General features: G+C 37.7%; 1 protein-coding gene across 1 annotated transcript in view; it reads left to right on the top strand.

Annotated features, from left to right (window-relative positions):
- The window catches only part of cubn (cubilin (intrinsic factor-cobalamin receptor)), a 154,874-nt gene extending 139,665 nt beyond the window's left edge, over positions 1-15,209 (top strand). Inside the window, exons 60-67 of the mRNA XM_040126653.1 lie at positions 2,046-2,245; positions 2,772-2,934; positions 8,162-8,370; positions 9,740-9,884; positions 10,612-10,793; positions 11,537-11,702; positions 12,968-13,203; positions 14,977-15,209. Of these exons, the coding sequence (XP_039982587.1) occupies positions 2,046-2,245; positions 2,772-2,934; positions 8,162-8,370; positions 9,740-9,884; positions 10,612-10,793; positions 11,537-11,702; positions 12,968-13,203; positions 14,977-15,084 (1,409 nt within the window). The 3' untranslated portion in view covers positions 15,085-15,209. The remainder of the gene's footprint in view (positions 1-2,045; positions 2,246-2,771; positions 2,935-8,161; positions 8,371-9,739; positions 9,885-10,611; positions 10,794-11,536; positions 11,703-12,967; positions 13,204-14,976) is intronic.
- The last annotated feature ends 558 nt before the right edge of the window (positions 15,210-15,767 follow it).

Genomic DNA, 15,767 nt, shown 5'->3' with positions numbered 1-15,767 from the left:
AGGTAATGATGCAGAACCTACCATTTGGCACTTACTTGATGTTGCACTTTTGTGATGTGTCTTCCTAAACAAATTTGCAGTCAGTCACATTGACCATAAATCAAGACCCTATTTACAGTCTCTTCATGCATCTTGGGTGGATCGGATTATCATCTGATCTCAAGATGCTGAAAAGCTAAGAGTAAAAGCATCCAAATGGCATGCAAGACAGATTGAAATCTGATTCAGGTGTCTCAAACCACCTCTCACGCTGGTTTGTGAGACATTCTGGCCAGATGTTGATATGTTTTCAATGTATCTCTCTCTCCAAGATGCATATGTAATCTTTACTCCACACAACTGTAACTATGTCAGTGAGCCACTCACAGGTAGGGCTGGGTTCCAATAGCTGGTTCCATTTTGGATCTGGTTCTTGGTCAGCAAAATACCCGGATTTGTTCATCTCTGATGCTTATAAATCTATTATTGAAGCTTTTATATCTCCTCATTATTTTTTATTAGAAACGACCAATGTTGAAAACATGCAGGTTACATTGATATAAACCCTGTCTGAACAGTGGTAACACAGAAAGAACTCAAGTTGTATATTATCTCTACTTAAAGCATTCAGCTTCCTCTGATTCTTTGTTTTTTTATACTGCAGAAGAGAAGGAAACCAAGACCTGAATCAAATCTTATTTTCCTTAAAAGTAATAATAGTTAATGAAAATCATTGTGTTATAGTACTGCATTACAAGGAAAAGTACTGAGGTTATTCGTAACATTGTCCACATCTGTTGATGTTTTATGATTGTGCACAGTTGTGGCATATTTGACAGCTTTCATTCCAAGAGCAAACATCTGGATTTATAGGCAGTACCTATTAATCCAAATGTCTGGATTTACTGGTCCTGATGTCTATCATGATACTTTACTTTAATTTTAGTGTCTAGATTATTGTTTATCTTTATATGTTTTATTATGTTAAACCTACTAACTTACCAACTACTACATGGCTGGAGTGACCTGCACACATATTATCCCCATCCCGGGTATGAATCTTATCCTGGTGTGAATCAAGTAACCTGGTTATTCACACATGATTCTTGCAGCCTAAAAGTGAGTGGGAGCTCCCAACAGTGTGTCTCTTTCTCTTCCCTCAGTGCAGAGTGAGCCGTGGTGTTGTTTTTTAACAGTGAAATACAGTACTGGACAGATTGGGCTTTTGAATTTAATTACAAACAATTCTTCCTCCGTTTCGATGCCCCTCCCTCTGTTGGTGCCCTAAGTGCCTGCCTACCTCACTTATGCCGAAATTGGCCCTGCTGCCGGACGTTGGATTCAAAGCACAAGCTGCTTTCTTGGAAAATAATTCCACATCTCTCTCTGAACATTCATGTAAACAGGGTTATTGTGGGAAACTGTCAGTTTAAGGAACCAGGTAAAATGATTAAAATACAATTTTTTTACTCACTGGTTTGTCAGTAGTGTGTTATCATCACATGTAAATGAAACTGAGTGTAACTAATTCCAACCTGATTAATCACTTAAATAAAACAAACAAAAGACAAATAGTGAAATAGCGTGCTTACTAAACAGCACACAAAAAATAAATGTTTGTATTTTTTTGCATAGTTATATGTCATTATGTGTGAAAAACCTGATGTCCTAGTCCAACGATCATACAGAATGGGAAGTATAATCACTGCAAATAGTGAAGCAATGGATGTTACAGGTAACATGTTTAAGGTGAGTTTTTCTTTGGATAATTGGACTCCATGGTAAAGTTATGTCCAGGGTACCCGTGTCCAGTGCCTAAAGTTGTTGAGTACACTGTTATGATAATGTATCGCCATAAACATGAATTCAGCTACCAAAGGCACACCTGACCTTTAACTCTTTCAAGCACACGCCTGTGTCTGTATTGTGTATTTTCACATTAATACTCTGAAACTCTGAGACATTACTAGTTTTCTGCATAGAAAAGCTAGTCTGTAGTTGCCTATGGTATAACACATTTTAAGATTGAATAAGTGGACAAGTATTTGTTTCTGAATTGCCTGCAGGTCCAGCACAGGGATGTGGTGGATACCTGTCTATGCTCATGGGCATGTTTGGTTCTCCAGATCCAAACCTGGATGGGCGCTATGAGCCCAGGATGGACTGCCTGTGGACCATTGAGATGCCAGTGAACAGAGCTATCAACCTGACCTTCAGCTCTTTCAAGCTGGAGAGCTCCTCTACTTGTCGTTACGACTATGTCAAAGTAAAGAACCCTCAGCCATTGAAATATTAGGGGCAAATATTTCTTTTATTTCATTGGAACATAAGTTAATTGAGTACTGGACATCATATAACATATACAGTAGCTATGCTATAACATGTTGTAAACACTCACGAGCAGATTTCCAACTGCAAAATTACGATCACAAGATCAGTTGTTGGCCAAACTGGTTTGCAGTGACATCAAGCATCTATGAACCATAGGCATCAGATACTGCATAACATTTATAGGTTACCAGTAGGAACTAGTGATTAAACTAACTACCGAATGATTGTTTTGATTTGTATTACCTTATATTAACTACAGTTGGGGATTGGTTACCGTGTTGAATCACCTCTGCAATTCATGATATGTATTAGTATAATAACCAGAGACGCTTAAACTGTCAGATATATCCTAATTGTAATACATAAGTACCATAAGACAATACTACATGACAGTAATGCTATGACAAAAATGGATTTGTTATTTTCTGTTAATGTCTTTAATATATGTGTATCTCTATCAGGTGTATGATGGTGACAACATTAACTTCCCTCTGGTTGGGAGATTTTGTGGAAACTCCATCCCTGCTTATTTTGTATCAAGTGGAAACTTCTTGACCATTCACTTTGTCACTGATAGCTCAGTACAGCGACAAGGCTTCAATGCTACCTACAGAGCTGTGCCATGTAAGAGACCTCCTTCTCTCCCTCTACTGCACTGCACTGTACTTGCTACAGAAACAAGGCTTCATTTTCACCTGAAAGGTTTTAAACTAACACCATCTAACTAAGTTAAAAAAAAAAAATTAACCACAAAATTACTGTTCATCACCCATCTGCAGCAGACTCATAGGCCTGTCCAGTTATAGGTCACGTGTTTTAGTCTGACACTATCTTGTTTTACTCTGACAATATCGTTCACTATGCCAAAGATAGTTTCTTTTGGAAAGATTAAACACTTTTTCTCCGTTTCAATGTTCCCTCATGTATTCTCCGTACACTATAAACTCATTATCTGAGGGGTGTGTCTTTGCCAAATAGAAAATAGAAAATAGTAACTTAAATGGTATAAAAAGATAAAGACAGTGATTAAATACATTAGGTCAAACAAATAACAGGTTGATGTGGACAACATAATTTAACATATTATGTACAATTCAAATTTAACTTTAAGAAACACAAATCAGAAAAAAATTAGATCTAATTAAAAATAACAGTGATAATGATATTAGCAGCTTACAAAACAGTTACCATACCAGAAGGTTTCAGGGAGAATCGGTTTAGAATTGGTTAAGTATGTGTAAGTAACACAATTTTTGGAATTTTGCTTCTGCACAACAACACAGTGGATTTCAAACAAAGCCATCAAGATGTGATGGAAGTGTAGATTTTTTTCCGCTTTAATTCAAGGGGTTTAATGAAAATATTTCATTAACCATTTAAGAGTTGCAGCAATTTTCATACACAGTCCCTCATTTTCATAGGCTCAAAACGAATTGGACAATTGACTGACAGTTTCATGGCCAGGTGTGGCCTGTTCCCTCATTATTTGATGACAGATTAAGCAGATAAGAGGTCTGGAGTTGATTCCAAGGAGCTGTTCATGGGAACTCTAAATATGTGGTCCAAAGAGGTGTTGATGCTAAGGAAGGAGGCCATCATTAGGCTAAATAAACAAAACAAACCTGTAAGACAGATAGCAGAAACTTTAGGAGTGGCCAAATCAACAATTTGGTACATTCTTAAAAAGTAGGAATGCGCTGGTGTGCTCAGCCACAACCAAACGGCCTGAAAGACCACAGAAGACAACTAAAGTGGATGATCGCAGAATTATTATAACATCTAGCCAGGTCAAGAACACTCTAAAGGAGGTAGGTGTATCATTGTCAAAGTCTACAATCAAGAGACGCCTTCCTGAATGTAAATGCGGAGGGTTTATCACAAGGTGCAAACAACACTCAAGAACAGGAAGGCCAGATTAGACTTCAACAGAAAACATTTAAAAAATCCTACCAAGTTCTGGAATAAGATTCTTTGTACAGATGAAAACAAGATTAACTTGTACCAGTATGATGGAAAGAGAAGAGTATGGTGAAGGAAAGGAATGGCTCATGATCCAAAGTATACCACATTATCTGTCAAACATGGTGGAGGCAGTGTTATGGCATGGGGATGTATGGCTGTCAGTGGGACTGGATCGCTGGCGTTTATTTATGTGACTGCTGATAGAATTGGCAGGATAAATTCTGAAGTGTATAGAGCTATACTCTTTGATCAGATTCAGCCAATTGCTGCAAAACTCATATGATGGTGCTTCACAGTACAGATGGATGATGACCCAAAACATACTGGGAAAGCAGCCCAAGAACTTCTCAAGGCAAAGAAATGGAATATTCTTCAATGTCCGAGTCAGTCACCTGACCTCCACCCAATTGAGCAAGATTTTCACTTACTGAAGACAAAATTGAAGGCAAAAAGACCCACAAATACGCAGCAACTGAAGGTGGATGCAGTAAAGGCCTGGCAAAGCATCTCAAGGAAGGAAACTTAGCATTTGGTAATGTCTATGGGTTCCAGACCTTAGGCAGTCATTGACTACAAGTGAAGTATTAAGAATAATCCATATATATATATATATATATATATATAATTAATTAATTTATTAATGAAATGATGTTGGTTTATCCATTTACTTTTAAGTCTCTGAATATAAGAGACAAGGTATAAAAATGGCTGTAATAAATGGCTGATAATGTGATATTTTTGTTAAACCCCTTACATTAAAGCTGAAAGTCTACATTTCAGTCACATCTTGATGGCATCATTTCAAATCTTTTCTGGTGCTGCACAGAGGCAAAATTATGAAAATGTGTAACTGTCCAAATACTTAAGTATCGAACCGAATAGGAAAGTAAGGATGAGAGGAGAAAAGAAAGAAAGAAGGAGGAATAGAATATGAATAAAAGAAACAATATTATATAGATAAATATAAATAAAATAAAAAACAAAAAAAATTTAAAAAAGGCTGGAGGAGGGGTAGTGTGGGAGGTTGGAGCAACAGTGACCTGCTGCCACCTAGCGGGTACTGGAGCACGACTGTACAGAGATCTTCCAAGTCAGACTGCCAAATTGGATAGTTTCATAACATTATTGGTAGTTTTATACTCTCTTTTCGCTTTGTTTTTCATCAATTATCCCAATTTCCACAATGTTAGTGTCCTGCAATGGTGCTCATAAACGGGGCCAAAAGACTGTCAAATGACTTGAATTGGTTGTTTGTTTATATAATTTGTCATTCCATAAACCAAAATTGTAGACACTGCAATGTTGAAAAGTTATTTTTATTTCTCCTGTTGAAGATGCCTATACGATTGAGGTGAGAGAAATTTCCCTGGGGTGTAGGGAAAAAAACCTGTCATTCAATATAGATAAAACGGAAGAAATTATTATAGATTTGAGGAGGTGCAAACTACCACTCCCCTTTACCCATTGAGGGTACAGTGAAGTGTTCTAAATTTGTAGATCTCCTACTGTCTGACCTGGCCTGAAAACTGATTACATACTAGGCAAAACTCATCAAAGGATTCACTTCCTTAAGAGGGTTGGTATGTCTCATTCTGTATGTCTCAAGATGTCTTCAGATATCTTGGTGAATTTCCAAGAATTATTTCAGCAGATATTCTAGCATGATTTGGTGACATCTCTCAAATGTAGCAGAAGTGGCTTAACAGGGCTGTTAAGCAGTCATCCAGGAATATAGGCAGGCAGCTGTCATACTTGGACGAAATCTATACCAGGAGGAGGATTGTTTTCCTAGTAATTGTTAAGGCAATCAGTATGGGCTGTTCATATTTCAGAGGCAGTCAAATCGATGATAGGGCTCCCAGAGGGAATACAGATGGGGAGACTGGAATGCTGCAGCCCACAGGCGAAGATAGTTTATGCGTCATGTTTGTCTGGAATGTTTGAATGGGTTGGCAAGGATGGTAATTTTTTGAATAATGATCTAATATTGATGTTTATTAATTATTGTTTTTAGCTGCCTAATGAATATGAACAAGTGTCTGTGGCTAGCTCACACCTGTAATAACAGCAGGACGATCAAGTGCCTGTAGTTAGTTCACACGTCTGTAATAACAGCGGGACAGTCGATTGTGGTAAGTTCATATGTCTGCAATAAAAGCAGGACAGTTGAGTGTCCATGGTTAGTTCACATGTCAGTAATAACAGCAGGACAGTCGATTGTGGTAAGTTCATATGGTTGTAATAAAAGCAGGACAGTCAAGTATTTGAGGTCAGTTCAGACATGTCTGTAGTAACACTAGGACAGGGGGGGCTGAATGCTGTAGAAGTTTTTAAACAGAAGATATTACAACTACAAAGTTGGAAAAATGACTTTAGAAGAGAGCGTTGATGAGTTTTATGGATATAGTCAAAACCAAGTTAATATAAACTAAGTATTGCTGTATGCTTTGCTTACAGTTTTTTTCATGGGCGCTGTAGTTTTTCTGTGCTCACGAAGTAATCTTTGTTTAACTTTGTTAAAATCACTGAGGTTTCAATTTCTTATAATAACTGCTGTAGTGGATGACAATTTACAGTTTCATAGAATATGGAAAGTAAACTCCAGAAACATGCTTCATATTTTCAGAAAGACAGATGAAAAAAATGCTGAATAAGAGATTACACTGAGTTACAGAATCTTGTGGAAAAGAGGCTAACCCGGACATGATGTCATGTGTATTTGGGTCCATTGCCTAGATATGTGACAATATACCTTCATTCTTAGATCCATTACAGTTCACATATAGACCAAATAAGTAATTTGAGGTTGCAGTCTCCCACACTGCTATTGAACATTTTGAGGGGAGGAAAACCTATGTCAGATTACTTGTTATCAATTATAGCTCTGCATTTATAAGCATTGTGCCAACAAAACTGATATCTCTGAGGTTTGATATATCTTCAGATATCTTGGTGCATTTTTACTTCTGCATTATAGAAAGTATTGTTACAGCAGGTATACTAACATGGTTTGGTTACATGTCTCAAAAGGATTGGGAGTGGTTTAACAGGGCTGTTAAGAAGGCATCCAGGATTATAAGCAGACAGCTGTCATACTTGGAAGAGATCTATACCAGGCACTACAGGAAGAGGGCACAGGGTAGCATCAACTACACAACCCAAACAGGTCATCACTTATTTACATTGTTACCATCAGGGCGGCGTTACTGTAACATCAAAACAAGCATTACAGAGGCAGTGAGACTGTTTAACAGTTGGGAATTAACTGATGCCCATGCTAATACCACCATGAATTCCACTATTGATAAAGCCCTAGATAAACTGGGATCAGCAGATTTGAAGGTGACCATGAATTTGTTAGAGGAAGTTGTATTGTCATTGTTGTGACGAAGGCAGCATAAGAGGGACTAGATTTATATACTGTACTTGCCATGTAAGATTTTAGGTTTCAATCTAGGCGATATGTTAGCACATAAAGAAATGTAGGCCTACCCTTGGTTGATGCAGGTAGGGCGCTGGCAAGACTACGCATAGGAAGGGTTTAGCTGGACTGCCCGGATTGAGGCGTCTGTAGGATGGGATTCAATCAAAGATCCATGGGGCTGATTTCACAAGCCATCTGAGGCTGGCTGACAGGAGGAAAGTTTTTCCACTGCTCAGAGACATGCGTACATGTTGAATATGGAAGTGATGGAATGCTGACTGGAGAGTCAGCTGATCAGATTGGACCCTTACGCATTTGCTTCGCAGGTTGAGGAATTGGAGAAAAAAATTGCATTCCAACGTGGATTCTACTCTAAGTCATTAGAAACTTGTGAATCATATGTAGCAACTATACATTTAATTTTATGCATTTTCCAAAAATCTCCATGTGTCTGCCTTCCCTCAGTGGTTTGTGGCGGGAGTCTGAATGCCTCGACCACCATTCAGACCCTGACTTCACCCTCTTTCCCCAACGCCTATCCTCCTTACACCTTCTGCCGCTGGATCCTGGATGCTCCAGCCCAGGGAAACATCCAAGTGTCATTTCAGACCTTTGTGCTCCAACCCAGCCAGAGCTGCTCCACAAACTACCTGGAGATGAAGGATTGGCCTATGGTGAGTTCAGACAGAGTCAGTTTAACACACAGTGGAAATGAAGCAGGTTAATTTAAAAAAAAGAAATAATATGGACAATGATGATGGAAGGGCTACAAACACAGTTATAATTAATACATAATGTAATGTACCATTCTTGAAAAAAGTGCTGCCCTGCTTTTTCCTCTACCTTTCTGTTGTTGTGAATGGATCACTCTTTCTGACTTAGCTGTTATAGCAGCATTTGTGCCAAATAGCATTTGCCGAAAGCAACCTGTGGGCAAAGAAAATTATTTAGCTTACAGGTAAAATTATGATTTTTGTACTTTATGATAAGAGACACTGGTATAGTTGTGAATTTACACAAAAAAGCTGTTCTATATTGTCTGCTGAATTGTAGTCTGGCAAAAGAGCAAAGAATTGTGACTGCCATGACCTGAGAAACCAGCAGTGTTGATGTGGGAATAATGATGAATGCTCTGGTCCAGAGGAAAGATGTCCTTTGTCATGTGGCAAGGTCTGAAGATTACATAGAGAAGACAGCTGTCAGCAGCAGCTCTGTCCTCTTCTTCCTACACAAAGTCAGAACTACTTTACCATCACCAGCATTGTACTGCTCAGAGGCCAACCAGACAGATGCTGACATAGACCAGTTCTGGTCAGGAAAGCCCCAGTGTTGGACAGGTGTTTGCCTTGAAGCAGTCCACTAGCTGCCTATCTGAGCAAGCCTTAAGCATAGCTTGAAATGTTATCATTCCACAGAACCCAGCTCTGATGGTCCCATGGAGCACTTGGACTTGGTCATCAATAACATACATGTACAGAAACACCACAAGACTATACTGTATTGCAGCCACATAGTAGCTTACATGGTAGGGAAATCAAATTTCGTTGACTGACAGCAAGTCATGCATAAATTTACTTCCCTGGTGTCACATAGAGTTCATGAAGAAATAACTGGTTATGAGGCTGCAACTCAACCTTATGTTATAAATAATGATGAACAGCTTGAAAAAGGATGAAAAGAGGCATCTTGTACAATAATATTACAGGGGGATTGTTACTGTGTGGTTTCTATATTTTAGTCATTGCCAAAATAGATGGAGTAGGACACAAGGAAATCACACCTCTGTTTTAACTCCTTTTCACTTTCTAATGGATCTAGGAAATTCCTGTAACTTGTGCCCTGAAATGCATATGTGCCATACCATTACATGGTTATCAAATGATCTTGCATAAATATATGCACTGCTTATAAACATTGCATATAAAATTAATTCCCCAACTGTTCTCAATAAGCAGATGGATTTAATAGTTTAGTTTATGAATTGATGCTAAAATCACATCCTGTATCTACCATCACAAAATCCTGTGGTTCAACTGTTTCCAGGGAGACTATGGGCAGTCACATAAGTTCTGTGCATCAGATGTTCATCCACCAGATTTCTACAGCTACAACAGAACAGTCCTTGTGTACTTCAAATCTGACATCTTCATGACAGGAAATGGTCTGAGTTTCACCTATCAAATCGCCAGTAGGTACCTGTAATAAAACTGTGGCAAGATGAGAAACAGAACCAAAATACCCTGCTAAAATAGAAGCACTGTTAATTAGTTATTGTACATCTATTTATTTCTTTAAATAACTTAAGGCTTCAGATGTGTGCACACCACTTACATGTGTGCAAGTGTGGTTTAAAAAAGAGAATGTATAGGTATGGAAACTTTTATTTAACTTTGATTTATATGTACCAGTAACTGGCTTTCAATATAGGGCATATGTACACCATCCCATCAATGAGCACAGCTACACTGACTGAGACTCCAGGAAATTATTACTTTTTAATTCACTAAATGTTGGGAAATCTGTGATACCTATGTTGATACATTGGGTCACCCAAATTACAGAACATGTTAGGATTTTTTTCCTTTTTCCCTCTCGCGGTATCTATCCATGCAGATTACTTTTGCTTTAATTTTCTGGGTTTTGAGATAACTCTCTGAGATTTCTGCGTCCACCTCAATACAATAAAGGTATATGGCATTTCATTTGTGCAGCATTTGACAAAATTCAACATCTCTTGTCAGAAACAAACAGTGTCCATGTTTCTCTGGATAATCCACAGAACATACTCTCAGTGTTTTCATTGACTACTTTTCTAGAAGAAATTACATCAGCACAAAAGGTTTTAAAACACTGAGCATGATTTTTACTGAGGTATTTCGTCCCTGATAAGTGCTCTGACTGCTGGTGGTTTCCAGGCTGTAGCCGAACTTATGAGCAGGAATACGGCTACCTAAAGAGTCCAGGCTGGCCTGACATCTACCCCCACAACATGGACTGCACCATCATCCTGAAGGCACCACAAAATAACTACATCTCCTTCTTCTTTAACAATTTTGATGTGGAGAGCCACAGCAACTGTGAATTTGACTATCTGGAGGTAAAAGAAACAGCACACATGCAGAGGCACACACACTTTGACTACATTCATCATTTAGCTTCTACATGTTATTATACTTTCCTCACTTTAGGGGAATTTCTTCATCAATATTAATAAGAATATATATTTAACCATATCATCTTACAATAAGACAAATGTATGAAAAATCACATAATTAAACATGTTAAATGCAATGAGCTCTGTTCCACTTTATGTATTATAATCAGAAAAAAAGTATTGCTCCCGTTCAGCCACAAGAGTATTAATGAGTTTTGCACTGATGTTGGGTGATAAGGCCTTGCTCAGTTTTAGCAATCCTGTTCATCCTAAAGGGGGTTGAGGTCAGGGCTCTGTACAGGCCCATCAAGTTCTTCCACTCCAAAATGGGAACACCACCAATTAGGAAAACCATTTCTTCATGGACCTGGCTTTGTGCACAAGGGCATTTTTTATGTTGAAACAGGAAAGGGACCCCTTGTTGGAAAGTACATTATTATCTAAAATATCACTATGGTGTCCAATTAAGATTTCCATTGATTTGAACTAAGGGATCCAAACCAGTCAAAACAGTCATACAGTGTAGTCCAAATAATTTTGGTCTTATAGTAAGTCTTTATATATTAAATGTAAATGTGTATTGACTACAGTCTGCTCTGACCTGTTTTTGATCTGTCTAACCGTTCCGTCTGTGACCTCTCTGTGATGTGTCAGTGACTCAGTAAATCACACTTGTTGTCTCTCAGATTCGTAATGGCAGTACAGCAGACTCACCAATAATTGATCGGTTCTGTGGCAGCATTCTGCCCAGCCCTATCTTCCCACAATCCAACATGCTTTACTTACGCTTCAAGAGTGACTTCTCCAACGCCCGAGATGGCTTTGAGGCCACATGGACATCCTCCCCTCACGGTCAGAACTGAACTGTTTATACAAATGTTTTAAACCAAGTTCCATGAACCATCCATGAAAGAGCTTTCATTCGAACAAAAGACAAACAGTTGCTGTCACCAATTACTATATCTTAAACCAAAGAAGATGACAGTGAAATCTTCAACACATTGTGCTCAAAGCATCTGCACACGTCATCTCACATCTCAGGTCCCGCCATGGTCTTCTATTTTTGCATTTGCAGCTACTTTAGTGAGCAGCTGAAGAAGCTACAACTAAAAACACATTAGCTTTTACTGTGGACATACAAAACTCTCATACATACAACAAATACAGAAGTCCTATTTCTTTATCCCAACTGAGAAATTCTCTTCTATGGAACTCTAGGCATACTTAAATTCTGTTTTTCTTCTGACATATCTTGGATCAGAAAAACTGGGGCTTAAGGGTCATTCCAGCAATTTAGCATTGCACTTCCGTAAAGTTGGGGACTTGCAAGAAACAAATTTGTTTTAAATAGACAAAATCAAAGCGGCAGAAGCAAAAATGTCCTGACTTTTAGTCTCCATGCTCCAAATACACTGGATCCAACATTTCCCATAATGCAGTACCAGAGTAGGCCCTGTATACTTGCTAAACACCCACATCTTTCAAATTCCACAGCCCCTAGTTTAAAACACAAGCTTTATCTTAATACTATAAATCTATAGTCTTAAAGCCAAAGACAAAATAACCTTGTTGTCATCAGGTTTGTTTCCTCTCTCCAAGCCTGCCACTGCGTTTCAGGTGGGCTGCTGATTAATCAATCTGAATTCACTAGGATTTTCTTCTCTATGTTAATGACAGCATCCTCCAAAATGTCCAGAAAAACAATGAATCTGGTCTCATGATTAGCATTAAAGGTTGACTTACCTAACTTACTTTTTGAAAATGAGACAAAAAATGATGTGTAGGATTCCCTAGATCATGGAACATGCCCTGTAGATGTCCTGTAGACATCCTGTATACATTGCTTTGTGTCCACATGATTGTTTCCCATAGGCAACATTGATTTATGGTGGTGGCCAGCCAAAATATCAAAATTGACCACCATATATTTATATTTTCTTTTTTTTTTTTTAGTTTATTATTTTATTATATTTGATCTTTTTCTGGTGTTTTTCCATGGTTATTACTGTTTGTAATACTACTTCTTAGAAGCAGTAGAGTCGAGTCATGTCTTCCTGTTTTCTTGCCCTGCTATTCTCTTAGCTTAAGCATCTTTGTTTAATATGTTTGTGTACTAGGTTGTGGTGGCAATCTGTATGGAGACCACGGCTCCTTCTCAAGTCCCAACTACCCAGGCACCTATCCCAACAATACCCACTGTGAATGGGGCATTATGGCCCCCAGAGGTCGTGTGCTGGTCATCACCTTTGCCCAGATCAGTATTGATGACCCTGGAGATTGCCAGAACAACTTCTTGAAGTTGTATGATGGCCCAGACACCTCTTCACTGCCTGCTGGACCTTACTGTGGAGTGGTATGTAACTCAACAAAGCGGTCACTAAGTCTGTCATCAACATGAGTCCCTTTCCATTTTTGAGGAACACTGAAATTACTGCTTGATTGAATATACTAGACAACTGACCTGCTAACATACAGAAGCTTAAGCCTATAATTAAGTGCTATTATATCAGTGTAGTGCTTATAATATTCAACAGAAAAACCATCTAACCCAGTAGCCTTCCATGATTTCATTAATTTAATGGCTTTTTCTAACTCTGTAACCGGAGCATCCAGAATTTTTACTTGATTAGGCGACAACCTGGGAAGATACGTTCTTGAAAACCATGCATTCATTTCTTCGATGTTAACAGGAATGTCTGAAGTATACAGATGGGAGTTTTTTTTAAAGACATTAAAGAATTTAGCTTGTCCAGTTTCATTTTCAGTATCCGATATACTGTATCATATGTGGCTTTTTTTTTTTTCATTAACTGCCTTGCAAGCAATTTTTCTCCACTTTCATAGAAATGTGTTTCTAGTCATGGGAAATTCAGCTTTGTGATGACATATCTCATGTAACTCATATTTAATTTCACATATCTGTTTTAATAAGGCCTCACTATAATTTTCAGATAATTCCTTTTAGTTTTAGCTAAGTTTACTGACTGACTGATTTGTTGTTAGGCATAGCTCAACTGTAGTATGGTCTGTTACTCCTATGACCCCTATCCTAATGTTAGTTACTGATTCTATCACAAGTTTGGATATTAAAAAAATCTATTCCAGAATATGTTTTATTGTTATGTGAGTAGAAGGTCCTCTCTCTCTAGGATTTCTCAAGCTCCATTTACTACACCAAGTTCGTTCATGAGATGATATATTGCAAGTCTGTCCTGTATACCCATCCTCAGCAGCCTCAATAATCTTATTAATTTAATGGAAAAAAATTTGCATCCTCCTGATTAGGAGCATATATAGGGAGCATACTGTAGGTTACTCTTCACCCCATTAATTATAGTCTCCACACAGATATTACTCCCTTCATCATCTTTTTGTTCAAAAATAGGAAATTGAATTTCTTATGCACAAGTATTACTACTCCTCATTTCTTACAGAAACTTAGTTTCTACTTAAATTAACTACTAAATACTTGGCCAACCCAATCTCTTTTAAATTTGACAATTTACAAATTTTTCATGTGTTTCCTCTACAAATGCAACATCTGCTTGTCATGATTTAAGATAGAACAAATACATTTTTAGCATTTAGTTTTCTGCTCACCCAGGCATGTCCATAATAAAGACCTCTAGTGAAATAAAATAAATCAAAACCTGTAGTCAGACTACCTAGTTGCTAGATAAAACTATCTAAATTGCAAGGGTTCAAAAGTAACTAGATGGATACACATGAAGAAATTCATCATATTAAATATTTTATGGAAAATCCTTGACTGCATGACTAAAGCAAAGAACCTCAAGAACAAAAATGTGTACTGCCCAAACATTTATGGTATAAAACAGAAAGATGTATTGTGTCTGTCTGTATACACTTTTTGGTAATCATGTTTCCAGAATAAGAGATCAACCATCTGCAGACATAGTAATTATAGAAAACTGATTCACATGCCATGTGCATATTCATATATTTCTTTATAAGCACTTAACTGATAAAATAACAGTTAAACAGTATACATTGCAGAATATGTGTGAGATATTAGAGAAAGTGTGCAGTGTATATAATATCTATGATTGATAGTTTGAATATAATAGTATGTTTCTAGATTTTCCTCTCTCTTTTGTTTGTTTAGGAAACCAACATCGCACCATTCACAGCCTCGTCCCATCAAGTCTACATCGTTTTCCAAGCCCAGTACGCCACCCTGCCTTCAGGGTTCAGACTCACTTGGAGCAGCTGAAAGAATGACCTTCTACACTTAGACACATGCATGCACACATTAACACAGTTGCTGACTAGTTTACGAATCATGTTTCAACACCTGCTGTGCATTTATTTTTTAACCAAACCAATGTCAATAATAATAAATATAGACTGTGATAATAAATACATGATTCAAAAAGTACAACAAGGTGGTCAGTCAGTCATTTGTCATTTCAGATGTTGATTTCTAGCTGTATGATATTCATTTTAAACCAGAGTGCTGAAACAACTCCACTGACTTGCCGGAGAGACAGGCTTTACAAACTCATGGTGGGTGGAGAAGCATTGTTCATACCTAGAGAACCGGAAGTTTTCCAAGGACTCAAGTGGACCTTGAGATTACATTATTTGGTCAAAGGAATGATACAGTATCAGGGTCTTTGGCTACTGGATAAACAGTTCAATTCAATTCAATTTTATTTATATAGCACCAAATCATAACAGAGGTTATCTCACAGCACTTTTCATATAGAGCAGGTCTAGACCATACTCTTTATAACAGACTCTTTCCGCAGTGTATCAAAATATACAGGCAAAAATTCTTCACTTACTCAGTGTTAACTCAGCTATTAACTTTTGAATAGCATCTTATAATGTTCTTATTCTGAAAAAAACAAAGCAATAAATATGTTACATCTTAATCCAACACTGATATGTATG

This window comes from Xiphias gladius, chromosome 5 (genome assembly GCF_016859285.1).
Source record: "Xiphias gladius isolate SHS-SW01 ecotype Sanya breed wild chromosome 5, ASM1685928v1, whole genome shotgun sequence".
Classification (NCBI taxonomy): domain Eukaryota; kingdom Metazoa; phylum Chordata; class Actinopteri; order Istiophoriformes; family Xiphiidae; genus Xiphias; species Xiphias gladius.
This window is presented reverse-complemented; position numbering and strand designations above follow the sequence as displayed.